This window comes from Megascapheus bottae, chromosome 7 (genome assembly GCF_031878675.1).
Source record: "Megascapheus bottae isolate mThoBot1 chromosome 7, mThoBot2.hap1, whole genome shotgun sequence".
Lineage (NCBI taxonomy): Eukaryota > Metazoa > Chordata > Mammalia > Rodentia > Geomyidae > Megascapheus > Megascapheus bottae.
In genome coordinates, this window is record NC_143515.1 from 65,123,923 (window position 1) to 65,147,725 (window position 23,803).

The following is a 23,803-nucleotide window of genomic DNA, read 5'->3' on the forward strand; positions in this document are numbered from 1 at the left end:
ACTTTAAAAACAAGGCTTATTGTAAAACAATAAGCCATATTATGCTGGCAACAGTCCCAGCCCCACCACACATTTTGTGTTAAGTGCATTCCCTCCCTCCCTCCCTCCCTTCCTCTTGCCCTCCCTTTTTTCTTTCTTTCTTTTCTTCCTTCCTTCTTGCTCTCTCTTTTCCTCCCACCTCAGCCTTCTGAGTGCTGAAATTATAAACACATATACCCAGCTTTACTTGATTATATCATGAATCCAAGTCAGCTAATTGGTTATATAATCTAAGTTTATATATTATATGACCACACAATAAAAAAATCACTGAAACTCTCCCTATTGTTGAGCAACAAACCTATTTTCTTTTAGTTACTATTACATGAGCTATTGTGGGTTCAATCTTGCTAGTAATGATATCTCATTTGTAAGGATTTTTCTCCATTTTCTAATTAAAAGACTATTAGCTCCTATAATTCCACATATACACTAGCAAAATAAATCTTAGTCTCTAAAGTTAATTTCTAAAACAAGACATTATTAACCAGACATAGTTGAGTTCTTTAAACCAACTGGAAGGAGAGGAATTAGGGTACCATCAATAATGCTGATCTTTTCTATCTTTTTATTTCATACCATGGCCATTTTCAATTTGGGCCAATTCCTTACTGCAATCAATAGCTATTTTTTGATTTTAGGGTTATTTCCTTACCTTGGCCACTAGTTTTCATTTTGAATTCATAACCTTTATTTTTTAATAAAAGAGTAACTCTTCTCTGATTCTTGGTTTCCTCCTCTGTAAAACGAGGGTGATGACAGATGTATGGAGTTTCTCTCTTTTTTTTTTTTTTGCCAGTCCTGGGCCTTGAACTCAGGGCTTGACCACCGTGCTTGGGTTTTCTCAAGGCTAGAGCTCTATCACTTGAGCCTCAGCACCATTTCTGGCTTTTTCTATTTATGTGGTACCAAGGAATCGAACCTGGGTCTTTGTGCATGCCAGGCAAGCACTCTACCACTAAGCCAAATTCCTAGCCCTTGCATGGAGTTTCTCTATTGTGTATTATGGTACCTAGCCTGGTGTAAGCACCCTATGTCAGATTTTATTTATTTTCATTTTTTTGCCAGTCATGGGGCGTGAACTCGGGCCTGGGCACTGTCCTTGGGCTTTCTCAAGGCACTCTACCACTTGAAACACAACACCATTTCTGGCTTTTTCTGTGTATGTAGTACAGAGAAATTGAACCCAGGGTTTCGTGCATGCTAGGCAAGCACTGTACCACTAGGCCAAACTCCTGGCCCCATGTAGGGAATCTTTTGTAACTGATGCCTTAGTCCCAAAGGAACAGTAACCAGTTGTTACAGCTATTATATCCACGAGGCCAGATTGAACGTCTTTCCTATTTCGTGATTGTCCTCTGGTACATTTGGATCGTCCATCCTCACTTTCCTAGCTATTCTGTCATCTTCTGTTTATCTCATCCATTTTTCACCTAGATGGATTTTCTCCTCTCTCAATGGCCCTTGGGAATCCAAACAAATCATCTCTCCATCTTTCAGATCTCAATTAAAGTTCCAAAAGCCTTGATGAAAGATTTTGATTAGTTTAATCTACATGGGCCTTTCTTTTTTCCTATCTTCTCCTTCCTTCCTTCCTTCCTTCCTTCCTTCCTTCCTTCCTTCCTTCCTTCCTTCCTTCCTTCCTTCCTTCCTTCCTTCCTCTTTCTCCCCCTTTCCTCTTCTCTCTTTCCTGTCTTCCCTCTCTCTTCCCCCACCTCTCCCTTTCCTTTGTTTCTTCTTCCTCCCCTCCCCCCCCCCCCCCCCAGTTCAAAGGCCTCTTTGGGCATACTACAGAGGATGGCTTCCTCAGGATCTGGTGGCTTTGCTCATGGTGTGACTTTGGATGTTGTCCTAACCAGAGTGAATTGTTTCCTAAAAGAAAACAACACAGGGGCCCAGAGTTTGGCCTAGTGGTACAGTGCTTGCCTAGCATGCACCAAGACTGGGGTTCAAGTCCTGGGTACCACATGTATAGAAAAACTGGAATTGGTGCTATGGCTCAAGTGGTAGAGCTCTAGTTTTGAGAAAGCCCAAGGACAGTGCTCAGGCCTTGAGTTCAAGCCAGGACTGAGAAAATAAATAAATAAATTTTTTTAAAAAAAGAAAATAGGCCGGGAGTTTGGCCTAGCGGTAGATTGCTTGCCTAGCATCCACAAAGACCCAGATTCGATTCCTCGGTACCACATACATAGAAAAAAGCCGGAAGTAGTGCTGAGGCTCAAGTGGTAGAGCTCTAGCCTTGAGAAAGTCCAAGGACAGTGCTCAGGCCTTGAGTTCAAGTCAGAACTGGGAAAATAATTAATTTAAAAAAAAGAAAATGGGGCCAGGAGTTTGGCCTAGTGGTAGAGTGCTTGCCTAGCATGCACGAAGACCCGGGTTCGATTCCTCACTACCACATATGTAGCAAAAAGCCAGAAATGGTGCTGTGGCTCAAGTGGTAGAGCCCTAGCCTTGAGAAAATCCAGGGACAGTGCTCAGGCCCTGAGCCCAAGCCCAGGACTGGCAAAAAAAAAAAAAAAAAAAAAAAACACACACACACAAAAAAACACAGCTCACATCCAGTACAGACAGCTTGAGTGCCTCTTATCTGCAATGCTTAGTGCCAGGGGTATTATAGATTCTAGATTCTTTTCTTTTGGAGTTTTGAGTAGTTGTAGTTATGTAGGAGATGTCTTGAGGATGACACACAAGTCTAATCATGAAATTTGTTTCTGCTTCCTGTCTACCTCATCGACATAACCTGAAGGCAATTCTACACAATGTTTCAGTGCACCTGTGTTTTGACTGGAACCCAATACCTCGGGCAATGTGTGGAATTTTCCACTTGCACTTCAGTTGGTGCTCAAAATGGTTGAGGTTTTAGAGCATTTTGGATTAGGAATTTTCATGTTCACTCTACATAAAACTACCATTTAAAGCAGCTGCTTTGTTTGTATCTTTAATTTTGAACATTTTAGCAGAAGGAAGGTGAAACTTGGAGCCTGTCTTGTGGTGGTGTTTCTCTAGAAAGAATTTGTTCTCGTTTCTTTTGAGCCAAAGATCACTTGTTAGATTTTCTCAGTTTATATTGGACTCCCAGCTCAAGTAGAGGTGGATTTGAAGGTCTTATTTCTGTGAAGCGGGGCACTTACTAGAGGAGGGGGAACTTACAGGAATTGAAAGGTGTTTTTTGTTTTGTTTTGTTTTGTGCCAGGACTGGGGCTTGAGCTCAGGTGAGCACTCTATCAGTTGAGCCAAAGCTCTACCTCTAGCTTTTTGGTGGTTAATTAGTGATTAGAACTTTCCTGCCTGGGTTGGCTTTGAATCTCACTCACTCCTCAGATCTCAATCTTCTGGGTGCCTAGAAATACATGCACCCAGCAAGAGGTGTGGGTATGTAATGGGTTATCTTTGATGTGTCATTTCCTAAGGCCAGAAGCACATCTCCAATGTATGACTCAGTATAGCACTTTTGTGTTCAGAGAAAGGAATAGGGGAAAGTATGCTAAATCCACCATTTATCAAGAAAATGTGAAGCCCAGAAGGACACTGAAACAATGTTAGTCTCTCTCTCTCTGTGGCTCTGTGTCTCTGTCTGTCTGTCTCTGTCTGTCTCTGTCTCTGTCTCTCTCTCTCTGCCTTTCCATAAAATAACTAAGATGGTGAAGCCTCATGAGAGGAAGGCAGAATCTTCATCCATTAGTTCCTGTCCAATCTCCCAGACCTATCTCTAGGTGAATGTCCCCTCTCTGCCCCCATCAGCCTGGGACCTGTGCTCCACAGAAGACAATGATGATGACCTATTTTCATTTGTGCAGCATTTTAGAGTGACAGAGACTCCTAATCAATTTCTCATTGGTTCCAAAGTACTGTGAGAGGAGCAAAATGGATATACTCATTCCAGCTTTATAGACGTGGATTTGGGAAGTTAGTGGTAGCCTTGAGCAAGAAAGCTCAGGGACAGCACCCAAGCCCCGAGTTTAAGAAAGAAACTGACGAAGGAAGGAAGAAAGGAAGGAAGGAAGGAAGAAAGAAAGAAGGGGATGATGCCTATTTTCCTGCAGTCTTATTTGTTTTTATTGAGGTGATATTTACATTGAATACTATTGATTAATTGAAAATGAACATTTCAGTGGTAAATTCTGTCCCCATTTCCAGAACATTTCATTGCTTTCTCTAGGGTGTTTTGTACAGAGCAGAAGGAGAATCTCTGGCCTTGCTCTTAACACAGGCTCTCTGGGAAACAGATTATATTTTCAGACCCTTTCTAGCTTTCTCTCAGAAACCTACTACTGTACAGCTAGGAATTATTGCCTAAATTTACCTCTGAGGAAATCAGGTTGAGGGAATATGATATATCCATGTCCCCAACTTATTCATTATTTATTTATTGATTCCCAAAATGTCAGGTCAAAATTGCTTTTACTGAAGCTTTTCCCAAACCACCTCTTACTCCTTCTGAAGCAGACCCATCTTCCTACAGTCACCAGGACTTCACTAAATACTGTGGTGTGGCCTCTTAGTTTTGTTTTTGTTTTAAAGGAGTTGTCTTCTCAGCCAGGCTGTAACATGCTTAGCCTGCAAAGAACCACACTGCTTTCCATTGTCCTAGGCATCAAACAAATCAGGCAACGAACATACACCAAAATCCTGGGCTGAGTTCCACAGGGGCCAGCCAGCTCCAACCTTCCAGCTACTACTTGGGGTAGTGAATTTTTCTTTCCCTTTAAACTGTGTGGTTGTGGCAGTGCTGAGATGGAGCTCAGGGGGGGTCTGCGCTGGTCACCTGGGCAGCTCTGCAGAAGACGTGGGACCAGCTAGCTCTGGCTCCCACACCTGTGCACTCAACACATGGAGGTGTGAGGACTGCAAGTATCTGAGCAAAGAACAGAATGGCCCTGGCCTTTCTTGAGCTTTGCTACATAAGCCTAGGAGCAAGTTTGGTCCCATGAGGTCATGACAGTCCCTCTGGCTGCCGATTTCACCAGGTGTGGAAGTGCTGTGTGATATCTGGGGCTGCTGTGGTAGAGGGGCACTGAGGCAGAGTGTGTGGCCGAGGAATCGGATGAGGATCAGTTCAGTGGGGCTTAGAAGTTGGTAGCGGTCCGGCCTGCTGGAGGGTCTTCCTTTTGGCAACCTCTTATGGCTCTCCACATTGTCACTGCGAGGACACCCATGAACAGGCCTCCTATTGCTGCAGTGGGCACGGCCCAGTAGAGCACATGGGAGGCTTCTTTGGACTGTTCTGGGAGTAGCCCACTATTCCGAAGGGTATAGAAGAAAGGACTGTCCTGGGGAATAGGGAAGAAGGGTCAAAGGTTAAGGCGATTCATCAACTCATCCATCTACCTAAGACTCCATCACTGAGAGGGAATGATACGTCATCTTGTCATCCTGTTGTAAATCTCCTCCATTCACACTATGCAGGGACCTCCTGCGTGAGGACAGAAGAGGTCTCTCAAGTGGCCAATTCGCAGCAATATCCACTTTTTGATTTCTCACTAAAATCTCCTTTCCTATCAAATCTGATCTTGAAAGATTAGGAACTGATGGGGGATCGTGATTGGAAGAGAGTCCTCGGGAGTCAGCAGAGCTCGTGCCTCAGTCTGGGTCCCAGTCATTACTGGACAGCCTTTCCCAGCCTTTTGGTCAAGAGTGCCCAGGGATTGGGGAAAGTTGATGAGGCAGGACCATTGGTTCTATGGTGGCTTAAAGAACCCAACATGAGAAGGCCTGGAGAGGAGCCATCTAGGTCTGCCTTCCATCTCTTTCAATAGGCACTGGTAAGTAGCTGCTCTGTGGAGCTGAGACCGGGAACTATAGTGAGCGCTTGAGGCTTGAGATGTATCTGTGCTAATTGCCCAGGAGGGAGATGAGATAGGCATAGGCATAGAAACCATCCTGTCATAAAGGAGAATCAGTATAAACAGAAAAGGGAGACCAACCTAGGTGTGGCTGGGGATAGGAACTGTAGAGTAAGACATGATGGAACTGTAGCCCAGGGAGAGGCCCAGAAAGAGGTAAATATGTTCAGAGGCAGCGAAGAGGGTGAGCTGCAGTGGCAGAAGTAAAAACACTTACATGGAGGCAGGGGCTAGTGGTTCATGTCTATAATCTTAGCCACTCACTCAGGAGGCTGAGACGTGAGGACTGCAGCTTGAAGCCAGCACCAGAAGACAAATCTGAACCTTATCCCCAATGAGCAAAAATCCAGACTGGAAGTATAACTCAAGGGGTAGAGTATTATCTATGACCAAAAACACTAAAACCCAAGTGAGAACCTGAAGCCCTGAGGTCAAGGCTCTGAGTTCAAGGCCCCAGTATACACATATCCTCAGCCATGACATGGACAAGCAAGGGAATCATCTGAGACATGGATTCATTTGCCAGGCGAGTAGAGTGTGTAACAGTGGGAGGGCTCTAGACAAGGGGACCAGGCAAGGATTTTTACAGCCTTGGCCAGACTGGAGTTGTCTGCAGCAAGTACAGGATGATGGGAAACACAGAGGATTGCTAGAGAGACAGAGACTCCATCGTGATCCAGGTGAGGGAGGCAGGCATGGAAAGGGAGGAGGAAGAGGAACAGATATTTCAGCTTATTTATCTTTGCCTTCCAATCACCAGCCCTTAGAAGAGTGCCTGGTATGGGAGAGCTTGCTTGTAGGGGTAAGTCTTGAGGACACAAAGACTCCTTAGAAGTCATGAGTAGTCTAAGGCTCTTGGCCAATGCTTACCAAGCTGCCTCTCTCCCTCCCCTATTCTGTGGCAATAAGGAGAGGGGAGAGTTGAGAACAGTGGCATTAGGCCATGGTACATCTAAGTCTCTGGAAGACTCCAGTGTGCCATCAGGTGTGGCACATACACTATACCAGACCTCCGTCAGGACAGGTGGGATGTTCACTCACAGAAGATGGGCACTTCAGTTTGGCTCGGCTGTGGGTGAAGTTGTTGGAGGTTGTCTTATGACCCACTGGTTCCAGCTAGATTAAAGAAAAAAGACACCTTGATTTTCCTCAAAGCTGGGAGAACTTTCTCTGTCAGAAGAGGTGACTCATATGGATTTCTTCTCTTTGGAAAGACAGGATGAAACTAGAAGAGCAATAAAGCCTGTGGCTAGGCCAGCATCCCCAGCCAGCTGTGGACCTGACTTGGAACCCACAGGGAAAAGAGTGTGTTCTAGCTGGGTAGGACCCTGAGTTGAAGCCCCTGGTTTTATCAGTGAGGAGATAGAAACTCTGGAGAGATTGGCCAATCCAGAGTCCACAGTGAGTTTCTGGAAGGGCTGGGACTGAGAATCCTAATTGCCTGTTTTCCCTTGTGGGTGACTGTGATTGCAGACACTGTATTTTCAATTTGATAAAATGGTGATAATCATATTTACTAACTTGTCCAAGTGTGTGGAGCAAGTCAATTTTGGGAGAACTTTGAAAACATATTGGTTACCATGACATCCTTCTACAGTTGGCTTGCCAACTTTAAGAAATTGGAACTCTCTCACTTGAACTATTTCATGTTGTCACATAGATGAAAACATTTACTCAAAATATCCCTTGGGATAACTGTGTTTCTGTGGGGTTCTGAGCATGAGTGAGAAGCTGCTGTACCCCATCCCCTTGTCTTTAGATCCCCAGAGGACAGTCAGCAAGAACAGACCTGGTACTTAGCTACTTACCTAGTCACAGGTTCTGTCCTGCACCTAAAGCTTGTGCCCGTTGTGTAAGATGCTTCCTATCGAGCCACCAGGGGCAGCCAATGAGGGAAATCCTACTACTCTATCCATACTGCTGAGCACACCAGCTCACAACCTCATTATTGTCTAAATGTCTTCCCTAGCCATCCCTAAGTAACACTCTTAGAGGAGGGAGGGTAGTTCTCGCCCTGGGAGACATGATAGTCATTGTACTCTTGCAGGGTTCTGGCTCTGCCAACAATGACTGGGAAGGGCCAGTCAGGCAACTTCCTCAAGGTTGGAGACAAGTGTTAAAAACTGTCCTGAAAATTCAACATATGGTTGTTATGAGCATCAGGGGAGAGGTTGACACTGAAGGATGTGTGTCTTACCTTGTAAGACAGAAGTGTTTTCACTTTCTTAGATTTAAGAATACACAACTGGGTTCTAGTGTCACAGAAGGACTTAGGAACCAAATGGGGACTAAGGGAAATTGGCTGATTCTCAGGGACGTTCTGAGAACAAGTTGGCACACAGGGAGTCTCTGATCCATACATTTGATGAGTGTATCAATTTGCCCTTCCTGCTGGTTCTTTCCCATCAGCTGACTGCTGCCTCTCATCTCTTCCACAAGCCCTCTCCTTGTCTCATATTTCTTCTGCTACCTTTGCTACTTCCTCTGAGTTTTCTATAGTCACCTACTGCCATTTCCAATCTCCTATGCCTTCACCTGTTCATTCCAATTGGTATGGATGGGACTGTGGCCTCCATCGTTTGACAGCAGCCATGGTCAAGGTCACCAACAACCTCTGTGTGGCCAGATAAAGTGGTCTTTTCTTTTGGTCATCACCTTGCTTTGCTTTCAGTAGCATTTGTCAAAGTTGTCCCTAATCCACTTTGAAATAGTAGCAACGACAGTCTACATTTCTTCACCGCTCCACTCTCTAAGCTGTGTCCAACTTGGAACAAATGCCCCAGGGTCAGCTCTCAGTAAGTCCCATGGTTTGGAATACCTTATGAATGCTAATGACCCTCTCCAGGCTGACCTTGACCCTATATAACAGCTTACTCAATGCCCGTGTGTAGAAAGGCAGCTCCTATGCCTCGTGTTCAAAATAGAACTTGCTTTTTCTACCCATCAACCATCAACTGCCAACCATCCACTCAGTTTCTTAGATTCCAAATGAAGAAACCATTCTTTGTTCCTGTTCTTCTTTATCCAAATCCTAAATGATCTCATCTTTCCTCCTCTGCCATGACCTTGGCACCAAGCCCCTTTGATTCTTACCTGGCTGGGAGCAGCCTCCTACTATTCTTCTGTTTGCACAGCAACCAGAGGGTAAATCAGGGCATGTCATTCCTGTTTGAGATCAGCTGAGGAGCTGACCCCTGCCTGCCTCTGTGACCCTGTTCACTTGCTGCTGGTTACACTGGCCTGGAAGTTCCTCAGATACTTCAAGTTCATTCCTGACCCCAGGTCCACTTGGGTCCTAGTTCCTCTCTCTAGGACACCAGGCCCCAGACTTCTGCCTGCCTGGAAACCTCTGGACATTTTGGTTTCAGTTCTCAAGTCATATTTTCAATGTAGTCTCCTTATTTCCTACCATTATTTTACATCCATCCCCATTTGACTATTTTTTTATTGTTACTATAAAAGTGATGTACAAAGGGGTTAGTTATTTAAGACAGGTAATGAATGAATGAGAAAAAAATTCTTTTTGGATGGTATTTACCCCTTCTCTCACTCTCTTATAGCTTTCTCCTCCTGTCCCCACAAGCTGTGAATGTGGTCAGACATTGCCTTGTTGGCTTATTTGTGCACTTGTTGATGATCTGTCTCTCTTTCACAGCACTATAGCCCCATAAGAGCACAGAGGTTCCTTTCCTTTACACTGTGGAAGTCTGGTACCTGGAATAGCACCTGCCACACAGCAGTGCTGGCTAAACAGCTGTGGGATGGATGGATGGAGAAATGGGCGTCATTAAGACCTGGATGGAGAAGCTCAGGGTCAGAAGACCTAGAGTGGCTACAGGAAGCAAAGATTTTTTCCCCAAGGCTACCTTTCCATAAGCTCGGCACTGTGGATAAAGACAACACACTCAATGACAGGACTAGGCTGGGAGAAATGGAGCTAGCAGCCACTGGCTGTTCTGGGGATTGCCCAGCCACAGGAAACGGCACATGTACTGAGAATGACACTGTGTGAAGGGGACAGAAAAGCACCAATCCAGAGTGTGAAACTGCATGGGGTAAAGGGCAGGGACCTGCAGCAGTCACTAGGCTACAAAGTGGAGGCAGAGGCTGGGACCAAGGTAGCCAGAGAGGTGAACTAGGCCAAGGGTCGAAGGCTCTGTGTGTTGTGCGAAGGGTCCTGAACGGTCTCCTTTAAGGTGGGGCAATGAAAGTTTGAAAGGAGAGGCAATGATTTGCTCAGGGTTTTTTTCTTTCTTTTTTCACCAGTGCTGGGGCTTGAACTCTGGGCCCAAGTACTGCCCTGAGCTTCTTTGGCTCAAGGCTAGCTCTCTACCACCAGAGCCATAACACCACTTCTGGCTTTTTCTCACTAATTTATTTGACATAAGAATCTTATAGACTCTCCTGCCTGGGCTGTCTTTGAACTGAGATCTGCAGATCTCAACCCCCTGAGTAGCTAGGATTATGGGTATGACCCACCAGCACCAGGCTAAGTTTTTTTAGTTACCCTGTGGAGAACAGGTAAGGTTCATAAACCCTGCCTTTTAGAATCACATGTCTGTGTGTGTGTGTGTGTGTGTGTGTGTGTGTGTGTGTGTGTGTGTGTGTGTATGTGTGTGCGACATGTGCCAGTCCTGAAGCTTGGAACATGGGACCTGGGCACTGTCCTTGGACACTTCTTGCTCAAGGCTAGTGCTCTGCCTCTTGAGCCACAGTGCCACTTCCAGCTTTTTCTGAGTATATGGTACTGAAAAATCAAACCTAGGGCTTCATGTATGCTAGGTGAGCAGTCTACCACTAGGCTACACTCCTAGCCCCAGAATTTTTTTTTTAAGTTTTCTTTCATTAAAAAAAAGTTAGTTTTTTTAAAAAAATCCAAGATTTATTCAGCAATCTCTGGGGATAAGCCTACCCAGACACTGGTGTTTTTTGTTTGTTTATTTTTGTTTTGTCGGTCATGGGGCTTGGACTCTAGACCTGAGCATTGTCCCTGAGCTCTTTAGCTCAAGGCTACCGCCGTACCCTTTGAGCCACCATGCCACTTCTGGTTTTCTGGTGATTAATTGGAGATAGGAGTCTCACGGTCTTTAGTGCCTGTGCTGGCTTTGAACCAAAACCTCAGATCTCAGGCTTCTGAGTAGCTAGGATTACAGGCATGAGCCACCACAGCTGGCACTGGTATATATTTTTTAAAGTACATATAGGAACAAGTAAAAATCAAAAGTAAGTGACTGGCCAGTCTGATAAAATCAAGAAACACACCATTCCCAGTATTTGAAAGCACCTCTCCATCTTTTTTCTAGAACATTCACTGCCAGAGAGACCCTCATGCTGACATCTAACACCATGTGACAAGATGCTTGCTTTTGAATGTACATGCAAATCTATTTATTTGCATATTGCTGAGGTTGCTAATTCTCATGGCATAAGATATATTTCATGGTAAGGATGCAGCACAGCTTCCTTGTTCTGTTGTTTGAAGCTTGGGGAGGTTCCGGTATGGGAGTATTATGAATAGTGTTGCAATTAAAATTCCTGTATGCATCTTTTGGTGGACATGTGTATATTTTTCTGTTGGGAATATAGGCCACAGTAGAATTGTTGGGTCTCAAGAAATACCAACATTCAGCATTATTAGCTATGCCACTGTGTCTTCCAAAGTGCTTGTAAGCACTCATTTTTCAAAGTCTTCAGATAATACAAATTTGTAGCCAGAAATAAGAATTGCTGTTCTAAGAGCTGTATGCCTGGGGGCAGGGATGCTGTCAACTAGAAGAAGGAACTATTAGCTGAGGTGGGAGCACTAGTGGAGAAAGAAGCCTCGACAAGAAAAGGAAGTATTTTATAAGAAGACAGCCAGGTGCTGGTGGCACATGCCTATAATCTTAGATATTTAGGAGGTTGAGGTCAGCAGATCAAGGTTTAAAGCTAGCTCAAACAGGAAAGTCCATGAGATTCTTATCTCCAATTAACCAGCAAAAAGCCAGAAGTGGAACTGTGGTTCAAGTGGTAGAATGGTAGCCTGAACAAAAAAGCTCAGAAGAATGGAGCAGAATAATGGGAAGGGTAACATTGATTAGCACGCATTGTACTCATATCTTGACTTATGGAATTGTAACCTCTTTGTACAACTACTTAACGATAAAGTTAAAAGTAGAACAGCACCAGCTCTGAGTTCAAGCCCCAGGAGCTGCTTGCACACGTGCACCCACGTGTATACACACCCAGAAGAGGAGAAAGAAAAAGAGGGACAGAGGAAAAGAAGGAGAAGGAGGAGGAGGAGGGGGAGGGGGAGGAGAAAGAGGAGGGGGAGGAGGAGGAGGAGGAGGAGGAGAAGGAGGAGGGAGAGGAGGAGGAGGAGGAAGAGGAGAAGGAGGAAGAAGAGAAGGAGTCCAAAACCCTACCAACAAAAACCAAACAACTGAGACAAAGGAAGAAGAAAAGAGGTTCTGATTATGCTTATGGTTCTGGCTTCCCTTTTACACAGGTCTCTAGAGGAGGAGGCAGGAGCTATTAAGAGGAGAGGGGTGAGAGATGAAGCAGTTTAGTGTGCTTGTTGCCTGGTAGGATACCTGGGAATATCCGCCAAAGCCTGCAGACACTGTGTCATAGGACTCTAAGTATGAGACATAAGTTCATGAGTTATATATGTGCTTATCAGGTTGGGAGCAGAAGGGAGTTGTGGCTGGGACACAAGGGCAAGATGTAGAAAACCTGGAAGCTTGTCCCTCTTGTGCCATTAACCAGCTGTGTGATGCTGGGAAAATTGCTTCATGTCTCTGTATTTTCATTACAGAATGTTCTGGCTAAATGACCTCTGGATGTGTTCCAGCTCTAACAGCCTATTTAATTTGATGGGACGTGAGGGGTGAAATTCCAGTACAAAGTATTTGGAAAAGTTGGCACCATACTGGATATGTCTGAGATGGTTTGGGATGAAAACACAGGGCGCTGTAATCATTTCCCTAAATTATGTACTCCAGAATAAGAAGCTCATGAATGATTTTTGTTTTACTTCACTTTGTTCGTAATTTTGAAATTTGGGAAAATGGTTGGGGGAATCCGTGATCCAACTCTGACAGTGTATTCACCTTTTTGTTCTCATAGCTGATCCTTTTACCTGCCTTTGTGAAATAAAACCTTTCACCTGGAAAATAAAAAGAACTACTAAACTGCTTTAGAAATGAAGGCTAGAGCAGCGCTTCATTACACAAAGAGACACTCAGTCATTTTCAAGTCATCATTGTAACGGTCAAGACTAGAGGGCTTCCTCTTTAATCAGGTGTGAAATACTACTCAGCCTATGCATTGATGGTAAAGTTGGCAAGAAAGGACCAAGCTTAGCTTTCCTGGCTCTTTTTGTAAAACATAGATTTCTCCGCAATTTTGGAGTTGGGGTTGGGGTGTGTGTGACAGGAAAAACAGATCTGTGTGTTTGGGGGGGACTTAAAAACGAACGAAATCATGACCAGGTTACTGAAAGACACTAGACTTTAAAACAAAATCTCCAAAAGAAATGTAACTATTATTGGGATTTATTTGGGATTTATATTATGTAAACTTTTTTTTTTGCCAGTCCTGGGCCTTGAACTCAGGGTCTGAGCACTATCCTTGGGCTTTCTCAAGTCTAGAGCTCTACCACTTGAGCCACAGCACCACTCCTAGCTTTTTCTATGTATGTGGTACTGAGGAATCAAACCTGGGTCTTTGTTCATGCTAGGCAAGCACTCTACCACTAGGCCTAACTCCAAACTCCCAACTCTCAGCCTACTCTCCACACATGGCTACTGCCCACCTTTCCTCCCAGAGGATGCCCCCAGCATTTCATCTTTCATCCCTTAATGCTGGCTTAGAGACTGATGTCAACAAGAGGAAACCCCAGGACAATGCAAGTGGAGAGAAGCTGAGTCTCATTATCTAGGTCAAGGAGAAAAGCTGCTTATACGCTGCTCTGAGTGAAAGAAGTTGCTGAGAGGAGGAGGGGGTGTAGCTATGGAGAAAGTCAATACTGTGAGTCAGCTGAGAAAGGCACTGGACATGTTAGATAAGATGACAGGTGTGGGAATATTTGCACAGTGATGGCTGGCAGAGATGTCATGGACTTGAAACTACAATAAAAGAGCAGGAGTGTAGACTGCTCAGTCACCATGGGAGAGATGAGGGGACGTGTGAGTCAGAATGGGCATTGGGTTACACATGGAGCCTACATCAAAGGAAGCCATTGGATGAGGAAGGTTTTTCATTTGATTTGTGCAAGAAGATATGGGTCTAGGAGCCAGAGCAGGTCAAGCATTACAAATGCAGCTGATAGGGAAGAAGGGAGTGGCTAGCCACTTGAACTGAGGCACAAGATCAAGTGTCTCTGTGACTCCTGAACTACAGGTTCATTTCATGGGGTTTCTTCATTCCAGCAGAAAGGACTGGAAGAGAGCTCCCTTACGATGTTTATATCAGCAGTAGTGGGATGTGTTGAGACTGGCATCCTGAAGGGCTACCGAGCTCACATTTGTTGAAACAAATTCTTGTGCTGGATGCTGGGTACATATTATCTCAGATTGCTTTGTCATTTTTACAGGTGGCCAGAAATAGGTGTTAACATTGGTAGCTGGAGAAATTATTTCACCAACATTCCTAGGAAGTAGGTAAAATTGGTACTTTCATTCAGTTCATCTGATTGCAAAGTTATGTTCTCACAATACCTGGCATTACTGAGAAAATAAATTGCGCGTGCACACACACGCACACACACACACACACACACACACACACACACACACACACACTTTGAATGAAGAATATCAGGATAAATTAGGTATACTGCCATTTTGAGCTTTGGGGAGAAAGGAGCTATGTCAGTAGACTTGTCATTGTGGGGTTTAGAATCAATATGCTTAGACTGCTTCCTCTGACCCAAGCCAGCCAGTTTTTCAATTACTTACCATGTTGTTCCAGAGAGCAATGGCCATCTCAGCATGACCTCGTTCTGAGAAGTGGACACAGTCTTCAGAGAAGAAGGTGAGGTCCATGCCCCCTCGCTGGAACCAGAGGTAAGGGGGTTACCTGTCATCTAGACATCACCACCTCCCGCCCTCCTCCCAGCACGTGACCCACCCACTTCTCCTCTTACCATTTTGATTCCATCTTCTACTGGAAATCTCCCCTTTTCGCAATACACATTGAATATTACGACTGTATTCACCCACTATTCCTCTCTCCATTCATCTGCCACCCTCTCCCTCACCCTGCCCTACCCCTCCTGATATTTTGTTAAACTGTAAGTTAGCTGTTCAAGGAATTACACCATTGGAATCCTCCCCTACATGTACGATACTTAATATGTGAGTGTCTATATGCATATGACTTTGTACATGTTTATATATGTGCATATGAGAGAAGACATGCATGTTTCTCTGAGCCTGACTTACTTCACTTAACATAATTTTTCCAGGTCAGTCCATCCAGTTCTCTGCAAATACCTTCCTGATGGACGAGTAAAACTCCATGTGTACAGATGAAAGTGGAACTAGGTAACTTGAGAATAACGAAAGGGATGACACTGATAAAGATGTATTGTATTCACGAATGGACATGTTGATTGAAACTCCATACAACTACTTAAGAATAATAACATAAATAAAGAAGAACAAAAGGAAAATCTTCCTGATTTTGGATTTTTTTAAAAGGCAGATGAGAAATATAACCGTCTACATTTCATCTCCTGTTTTCCAATGTCTCTGCTCTGAAGGCTGACAATTTTGATAATTTTAGGGAGCTTTCCATTCTCTCTCAATCCAGCTAATACCAGTGCCGTGTCTGTGGGGCTTGGTCATTACTGATTATTTCTCTTTCCAGGCTGGTTTAAGTTCTAAAGAGGTAGAGAAAGCCACCCTTGGTTTGGGTGCCCCCTTGGAGACATAAGGTAAAAATGAATTGCACACTAGAGAAAGATGTACACCCATCACCTGAGACAAAGCCACTGAGCCTCCAGAAACACCTGCAGCTTACCTCATTCAGGGGGACAAGAGTGTTCCGGAAGAAAGGCTGCACGACCACAGCAAAGTCCTCCCGCTGCATGTACTGGCTCAGGTAGGAGAATCTGGAGATGCCCCTCTGGGGATGGAGAGGCTGCTCAACCCTGCTGGGCAGGCTGGGCAGACAGTCTACCCTGCAGCCTTGGGGTGCTTATGGTAAGGAATGAACCCACTGTAGACAGAGATACTTAAAGGGGCTACTGGTGTGGCATAGTCATTCATCCTGCACATTTAGTGATGGCTGTATCTCAAGGCCCTGTACTAATAGCCAATATCAGTACTGAGAAGAACCTTTAGGCATCTAATGGGGAGCTGTACAGAGGGGGCTCTGTATAGTTTTACTGAGTTCTATTTGGGGGCTTCTACAAGGCTGGGCCACACTTGCTGGGCTTCACTGTGCTCATGCATGAAGAGGTCAGCTGCCAGCTCAGATGGCAGTATCTCCACACCAAATTCCCCAAAGTGCCTGTGAACTTTGGGGGTGAAAGTCTGTGGACTTAAGTGCTCAAACATGCATGGGAGAAGGAACAGATCAGACGTACTTATCCTGGAGGACTCTACCATCCATCTGGGAAAAGGAGGCAGGATAGGAAAACATAAGAATCACAGATAGCACTGGGGGCCAAGCTCAAGTGCAGGCTGAACTTGACCTGAGGGTGAATGGACCCAAGGGAAACTTTTCCCGGGAAAAAGACTTGCCTCATAAGTGGAGATGGATCCAGCTGTAGAAAAGCTCAGCGTGGGTGGGCATGTCAGAGAGGGTTCAATAAGGGCAAGATGAGTAGGAATAGGAGCACTGGGAAAGGGTTAGTGGAAGTAGGGGCAGAGCTAACTAGGCTATTTTAAGGAAGGGAGGGTGAAAGGCAGTGGAAGATAGGTACAGCAATGCCCCTCTCCTATTCCCTATAAAGATGTGGCTCATAATGTGGGTTCTGGGTGTGAGATGGACCCTACCACATGGAAGCTTCTGAGGATCAAGTACTATTCATCTGGTCAGGGTTAAACCAGAGCCTAGAGCCAGGGATTCTCCTAGCTATCAACTACCTCTTCCCCTGGTCTTGGTGTTCAGTTTGCTTCAGTAAATATTTCCAAGTCTGTGATCTGCCTATTAGGGAGTGGGTTGCCGTCCACCAACCTCTGAGTAGCAGATCCGTTCTGTGTCTTTCTCAGGGAGCACAGGGCTGGGCTCTTACCTGGAGTTTCCAGTTCACTTCCTTCAGCTCTTGCATTGCCAGGGAGTTTTGAAAGTGTTGGAGGCAACTACAATTGCTCCTGTGAGGTAAGACAAGGAATCTGGGGTTGAGGCCTCCCAGGGTGTATTGTTCTGTCTCCCTGTCTCCACAGAGGTAGCTGCTACCTGCAGGAATCTACAGCCTATGCTGGCTGCTTCACAAGGGGTAGGGTTCAGAGATAACCACTTCTATAGCACACCCGGGGGTCCATCAGAGACCCTTAATCCAGTTTGGGTCTTGAATAGTCCACCAAAAGCTAATGTGGTAAAGGCTTGGTTCCCAGATAATGGCATCCTCATAGTCAATCCATTTGAGCCCAGATAGAATTCCTCAGTGATCACAGTGGTTGCATGCACTCTGGAAGTTCCTTTGGTCTCAGGATCCCACTAATGTTTCAGAATTCTGTAATGGTTGATTTTCCCACCAGGACCTTGCTTACAAGCCCAGCTTTCAAGTAAGGAGTAAAGAGGCCTGAGAGCCAGCCTCTGCTACTTGTGTTATTTCCTACTGATGTCACATCTACAGTACAGGAAGGTGATTCCTATTTTATAGGTGATGAGTAAGAGGTCCAGAGATCCATAACTTCTCAGAGACTGAGCTGCTTCTCAGCAGAGAGTAACTTGCCAATGCTGGCTTTTGGAGTCAGAAATATCAGGAAGCTTTAAGGATCCTTTGGTGTGACCTCACTTCACAGAAAAGCAAACTTGGGTCCAGAAAATGAAGGGACTTGTATATAGTAGCATTCAGTCATAGAGAGGCCTTCCTAAATTATTTTCTAAGTCCTTGGCTTGCTCTTCAGATGGGCCTGTCAGACTCTGTCCCCATTGCGGTCTTCCTCTAGGATCTTCCAGCCCCTCTCTCCCCAGCTGGGTCTGTCCCTGCTGTACTTACTGAACTGCCAGTGGAATGGCACATTTCCCACCTTGGCCCTGGTACAGGCCTGCCAGCTCCATGACCTCCACCACGTTGACAAAAGCCCTGGGAAGCTGCCGGGAGCAGAGAGATGGACTCTGTAAGTCCCCAGGGGTTGTAGGGCCAGGAGGCTTGAGGATTCACCTCTATCCAGCTGCCTCGATTTTAGCAAAGAGAACAGGCCCAGGGGCAGGGTATGACTGTTTGGATGATCTCACAAATCTTTTTTTTTTTTAAGTCTTGTAGTTTGAACCTAAGGCCTTATGCTTGCATATATTACTTCACTGTTTTACCACCTGAGCCTTCCCTCCCCCCCCCACTTTTTTTTTTTTTGCTTTATTCCATTTTTCAGGTAGGATCATGTGCTTTTGACTGTGATCCCCCTACTTCTGTCTCCCAGGTAGCGGGGATGAGAGGTATGCACCGTTATGCTTGGTGCCCAAATATTCTTTACTGCCTCACCTCATTGACTGAGAAGGTGAAACACAGAGAAGTCCCACTGCTACTAAGTCACAGAACTTGGCTGCAAACCCAGGCTAGCCGGCTCTAGGGGAAGTACTTTGTTACTTCACAATCTAGTCTCTGGGCCACTTAGTTCAAAATTTCTTCTTCTGGGCTCTACTACCCTCCTGTTCTGCCCAGGTGGCTACTCCTGGGAGTCTCCATACATGGTGCATGGCATTTGAGTGTGGTGAGCCCAGGCTGGGCATCCCACCCGCAGGGATAGGCTGCTGGCAGCCAGGAATGTGTCCCTACGAGTTCCCACCTCCTTATAGAGGATGTCCAGGGCCTCTTGGATGTGCAGGAAATACTTCTCAGCTGAGTGGTCCTCCTGTAAAAAGCAAGCTTGCATTGCATTCTGGGAGAAGACAAGCACAGAGGAGGGTCTTGTCTGGCTGCTGGCAAAGGGTGTAATGATGGGTTTGGGTGGTTCTGGCCAGGCTGGGAAATCTAGTCTTGGCTGTTGGTGTTCTCAGAGTCTCCTGAAAGAAGTCTCCTTCTGACACCAGGAACAATTGCCACTGATTCCCTGTTCTACATGATCTTAAAGTCAAATGCAGACTCTGCCACTACTGGGCCAGGCCCTTCTCCTTCTCTAGCTGTACCTGTCACCTGATTCAGGCCTTCTCCAGCCAACTACAGGCTCCTGGGGAGTGTATTCCATCTTTCCCCCAGGCTTTGGCTCCTGCCGGTCTAATTTCCTGGAACCCTTTTTATTCTCCTGTATCCTGCTAAGAATGCAATCTTTCTCCTTGATGGAGGCTTATGTAGAGGTTTCCCATAAGCCTCTGGGTGATGTGTATGGGGCATCTAGCAGGAGTGCAGTAAGTGTCCACTGAAAACTATGGGAGCTTTGCTTTATGCCTCAAGAAGATCACATTTTGGCGTCTACTTTGCTATCAACTTTATTATTCTCTTCTATTTCTATTTGCTTTTCTTTCTCTCCTTTTCTTTTTCTTTTTTAATGTGTGCTGGTCCTGGGGCTTGAACTCAAGGCCTCATACTCCTGCTTGGCTTTTTTTGCTCAAGGCTGTTCTCCATCACTTGAGCCACACCTCTACTTTCTAGGCAGCTCTGGATCAGTTCTGGCTCCCAGGAGTTCCTGCAGTCTGGGACCTAGCAATATTACATTGATCCCTTTGCATCATTCCTGTCTCTGCCATCTATGTCCGTACAGACCTAGGGAAAGGGCCTGGGAGAGCTGACCTCTGGGAAGGGGAAGATAACCTCATCAAGCTCTGCACAAACTAAAAGAAACCACAAGTGCCTTCACCCCACTCTGCCCTGGCCTGTAACTGTCAAGCATTCTTACCACAACTTCACAGTCAAGGCTGCTGCCTCTTCCTGGCCAAATAAAATACTTAGAACGAGATATATTCTAGAAGTTACAGGTTTTAGAAGTTTATACATCTGGACCTGTTTCTCCACAGAAACATTAGGAACAGGCTGAGTTCTCAGGCCAGCTGGCTGAGGTTGGTTAACTCCTGATGGCCCTGACTGGAAGTCAGCGCACTGTAAAGATCTTGTCCAGTCCTATTTACAGTAGTTTTGCTTCCTCTGGAATAGGGCAGGTTGGCTCTAGGTAGGCATGCAGGTACTCATTAAATCCCCGTAGAGGTACTGGTACTGGTGTGCTTCAGAAAGACTGCCCTTTCAGTGCCCAAAGAATGGGCCTGTCTAGGTTTTTTTTTTGCCCAGGGGCCTCTTGGGTGGAGAGAAAGGCTGGGTAGGCCTCATCTGCCGTGTGTGAAGTAGAGGCCGCCTGGGCAGATTCAGGTGCCTGGTTGCTCAGGCAGGTATGACCCCTCAGTAGGAGGCCAGGAGGGGGTTATGGGTAATGACAGACAGTGGCAACTTCATTTTAAGTCCCCTGTGGGCTGCTTGGGAGCTTACCGGATTCTCACAGAAATGACACAAGTCACTGCCTCCAATGAAGAGCGTGATCAGCTTCCAGTCTTTCTCCAGGTCAATTTCCTGAGGGGACAGATCCTGAGTTTAGGCCTCAGAGAGGGGCATGTACAAGGGGTATTTGTCCTCCATGCTGGGTGCCTGTCAGCATCTCTGGACCACCATAGAGAAAGTACAAGGTGGGCCCCCTCACAGTGATGTCAGGAGCGGGGGGGGGGGTCCACTCTTGTTAGGGTGGGGGCTATGCTTACATAGGAGAAGGGCTACTTCCTTTGAAGTTTCCCCCCTCCCTTTTTTGGTATCAGTATCGGGGCTGAGACTCAGGGCCTTGTGCTTTTAATTGGCCTTTTCACTCAAGGCTGGTGCTCTACCCTTTAAGCCACCCCTTCAGTTCCTGAAATCTCCTATCCACAAAGTATAGTGGTATGCTCCATAAAGGAGCATGTGGATATTACCACCTCCTGCCATGTCCTCTAAGGCCTTTTGAAGGAGCCTTTGGCAGAAGACACAGTGTGAAGCTGAAGCTGCCTCTTGGAGGATTTGTGGGGCCTGTCTGGGACAGGAGAACTGAAGCCAGAGCCCTGCAGGGATGGAGAGGTGGGATGGGGCCTGGGGAGGCCCTGAAGCAGCAGATTCCTGTTCAGCCACCACCATAATAGGAATCCTGCCAGGAGTTCCAGTCCAAGGCATAAACAGAGAGCCTTAAAAAAATAGGTGCAAGGGAAAAGTTTCTGAAGGGCAGGGTGATTGGGAAGGAGGAAGGACTAGAATGAGAAGCCTATTTTTAGCATCTAGCATTTACATAACTGAGCTCTGGGAAGGCAACTCCTTGGTGAAGGAGGAAGTTGCCAGAGGCCAGGGCCACAGTGGGCCAGCTCTCTGCCCCACCTTGCCTTCTGGTAGCCAGGCAGAGCCCCTGGGAACGCCCTTGATGGTGAGCTGAAGGGAATTGCTGCAGAGCAGAGCAACCCACAGGGCTCTCACCCTCCCCAGCCAAGGTGATCCAGCACCTTTCAGCATCGGCTGCCCCCTCTCAAGCCTGGACTCACTGGGCTATTTTTCATTCGTTCTATCAGGTCCCGGGCCTGGTCTGGCATGTCCCTAGGTAGAAGAAACAGAAGGTTGTTGAGTTGCTTAGAAAAAAAGGGGGGTTAAGCAATATGGATGAACAGGGCCAGAACTTTAGGAAGAATAATTTATACAATGGTTATGCCTCAGGATGGATGGAAGAACCTTCTGCTTTTCAGAAATCTCAGCCTCTTCCAATCATATCAGAGAGCTGTCATGAAGCTCAGGGACACACGTATCCAGCCCTCACAACCTGGTAAAATTGTGTCCTCCCCTCCGTTGGTAGGGGAGGACACTGACCTCTGGGACTGGGATCCCCTCAACCTCTCCATGCAGGATTTTCCCCTCTTTCTTCAAGTGTTTCCATTGCAAAGCTGAACCTGTTTGATGCTCACTCAGTTGCCTGTTTTCAAAGTAGCCATTTGTGTATTTTTTTTTACGTCATAGCCCTGAATTATCCCTCAGCTTTCTCCTTTCTAGGTTTAAAGATTCTTTTTAACATTTACTTCTAAGCCTTTAATCTTATTCTTCTCTGAATTATTTGGATTTTGACACTTTTTCCCATCTCCTGGCTCTCTTTCTCCTTACTCCAACTAAACAGGGCGAGGGAGGCCACACGACTCAGTTCATGCTCCTTCACCCCCCAGGTGGCTGGCATCCATGCAAAAATATCATTTGCTGTTCTGAATGCATAATATATGTGCTAATGGGCTACTAGTCAGCAGTAAAAAAGTCATACACACACACTTTTAAAGATCCTGAACCGGGACTTGAACCTGGTACTTGCCACTTTCACTCATTGGCTACCACTCTACCAACTCACCCATGCCTCCAACCCTAATGATAGTTTTTTCCTTTAAATGTTTAAGAGAATGAGGTCAGGGACTGGGAGTTTGGCCTAGTGGTAGAGTGCTTGCCTAGCGTGCACAAAGACCTGGGTTCGATTACTCGGTACTACATATATAGAAAAAAGCTAGAAATGGTGCTGTGGCTCCAGTGGGAGAGTTCTAGCCTTGAGAAATCCCAAGGACAGCGGTCAGGCCCTGAGCTCAAGCCAGGACTAGCAGAGAGAGGGAAGGGTGGGGAGCGAGGTCAGCAAAGGGCATACAGCCCATAACACCTTCCATGAAGAAGCTAGGAAAGTAGATACCGATGCACAATGGCCATTTCCAGTTGGTGTGTGGCCACAGTCAGCTGTGTATGGGGCCAGCGCACCTGGGGCCATCCCACTCTTACATTTCATTAAGGGAACTTTTACATCTAGGACAGCATCCCTCATCCTGTGTGCTTGTGCCACTGGCAGGCACATCAGAAAGCTGTTAAGGACTGCCCTGGTTAGCAGCATCACCAGTGCCTATACCCTCTTGATAAATTCAAGACATGAATCCTAAACTTTACGGGTAGTAAGCTTCAAACACCCCAGGGACAGTAAGTAATGACCACTTCCCCACCCTTCTCCCCACTCTTCAGACCCAGGCCAAGTCTTGCCTCCCCATGAGCCTTTGTTCTGGGCTCCTTTATCCAACTCCTCCATTTCCTTCCCACTGTGGGGCCTGAAACTCGTCCTCTCAGCTCTGCTACTACTTGCTCCATGAGCTTGTACAGGTAGCTCAATCCTGCTGGGCTAATTCTTCATCTTATAAAGGAGCAGACTGAAGAAATGGGTTGGAGGGTCCTCAGTGATTTCCAGTGGTTCCCCCAGGCCTGAGACTTATATGTACTATATATTGCAGTAAATCATTTCCCAAGATTATTTTATCTCATTTAATTCTTATGACAACCCAGAGAGAGTCACTATTACCATCTCCATTTATGGATAAAGAAACTAAAACTCAGAGACAGTAAGCAACTCGTCCACCTAACACAGCTAGCAAGTCTCGGAGATGACCTGACCCCAACCTTACCATCTCCAGTGCTGTGCTATGATATTTAGTTAGATGTGTTCATCCATATCTAGGCTAGTAATTGACAGAGTGAAGATAAAGGAAAGTGCTAGGTATTCTCCAACTTAAGTCACTAGCTGACTCTCATTTCCCCTTCAGTGGACCTAAGAGATGTCTGCAGGTGTCAAGCTACCTTTCCTGCCACTAACCCTGATTTAGCTGAGATACTGAGCAGCAACAGAACAGGGAAGGTCATAAAGAAGGGAATGGAGAAAGGTGCTCAGATACCAAAGGACCAAGGAATCAATCCCTGGCTAGTAATGCCTGGGCTGCATAATCATGTGGATGATGACAGTAATCATAATAACAGTAAGGTAATGTTGGAA

General features: G+C 45.9%; 1 protein-coding gene and 1 long non-coding RNA gene across 2 annotated transcripts in view; one reads left to right on the plus strand and one right to left on the minus strand.

Annotated features, from left to right (window-relative positions):
- The window catches only part of LOC150060938 (uncharacterized), an 85,393-nt gene extending 69,876 nt beyond the window's left edge, over positions 1 to 15,517 (plus strand). The window contains exons 2-3 of the long non-coding RNA XR_016536280.1: positions 14,835 to 14,929; positions 15,331 to 15,517. This is a non-coding gene — a long non-coding RNA (uncharacterized LOC150060938). The remainder of the gene's footprint in view (positions 1 to 14,834; positions 14,930 to 15,330) is intronic.
- Positions 4,424 to 23,803, minus strand: part of Plb1 (phospholipase B1) — a 77,522-nt gene continuing 58,142 nt past the window's right edge. The window contains exons 36-44 of the mRNA XM_090337236.1: positions 21,516 to 21,567; positions 20,452 to 20,532; positions 18,824 to 18,889; positions 18,037 to 18,131; positions 17,107 to 17,185; positions 15,888 to 15,992; positions 14,822 to 14,917; positions 6,924 to 6,998; positions 4,424 to 5,309 (exon numbers count right to left, since the gene is read on the minus strand). Coding sequence (XP_090193362.1) covers positions 5,106 to 5,309; positions 6,924 to 6,998; positions 14,822 to 14,917; positions 15,888 to 15,992; positions 17,107 to 17,185; positions 18,037 to 18,131; positions 18,824 to 18,889; positions 20,452 to 20,532; positions 21,516 to 21,567 — 853 coding nt within the window. The 3' untranslated portion in view covers positions 4,424 to 5,105. The remainder of the gene's footprint in view (positions 5,310 to 6,923; positions 6,999 to 14,821; positions 14,918 to 15,887; positions 15,993 to 17,106; positions 17,186 to 18,036; positions 18,132 to 18,823; positions 18,890 to 20,451; positions 20,533 to 21,515; positions 21,568 to 23,803) is intronic.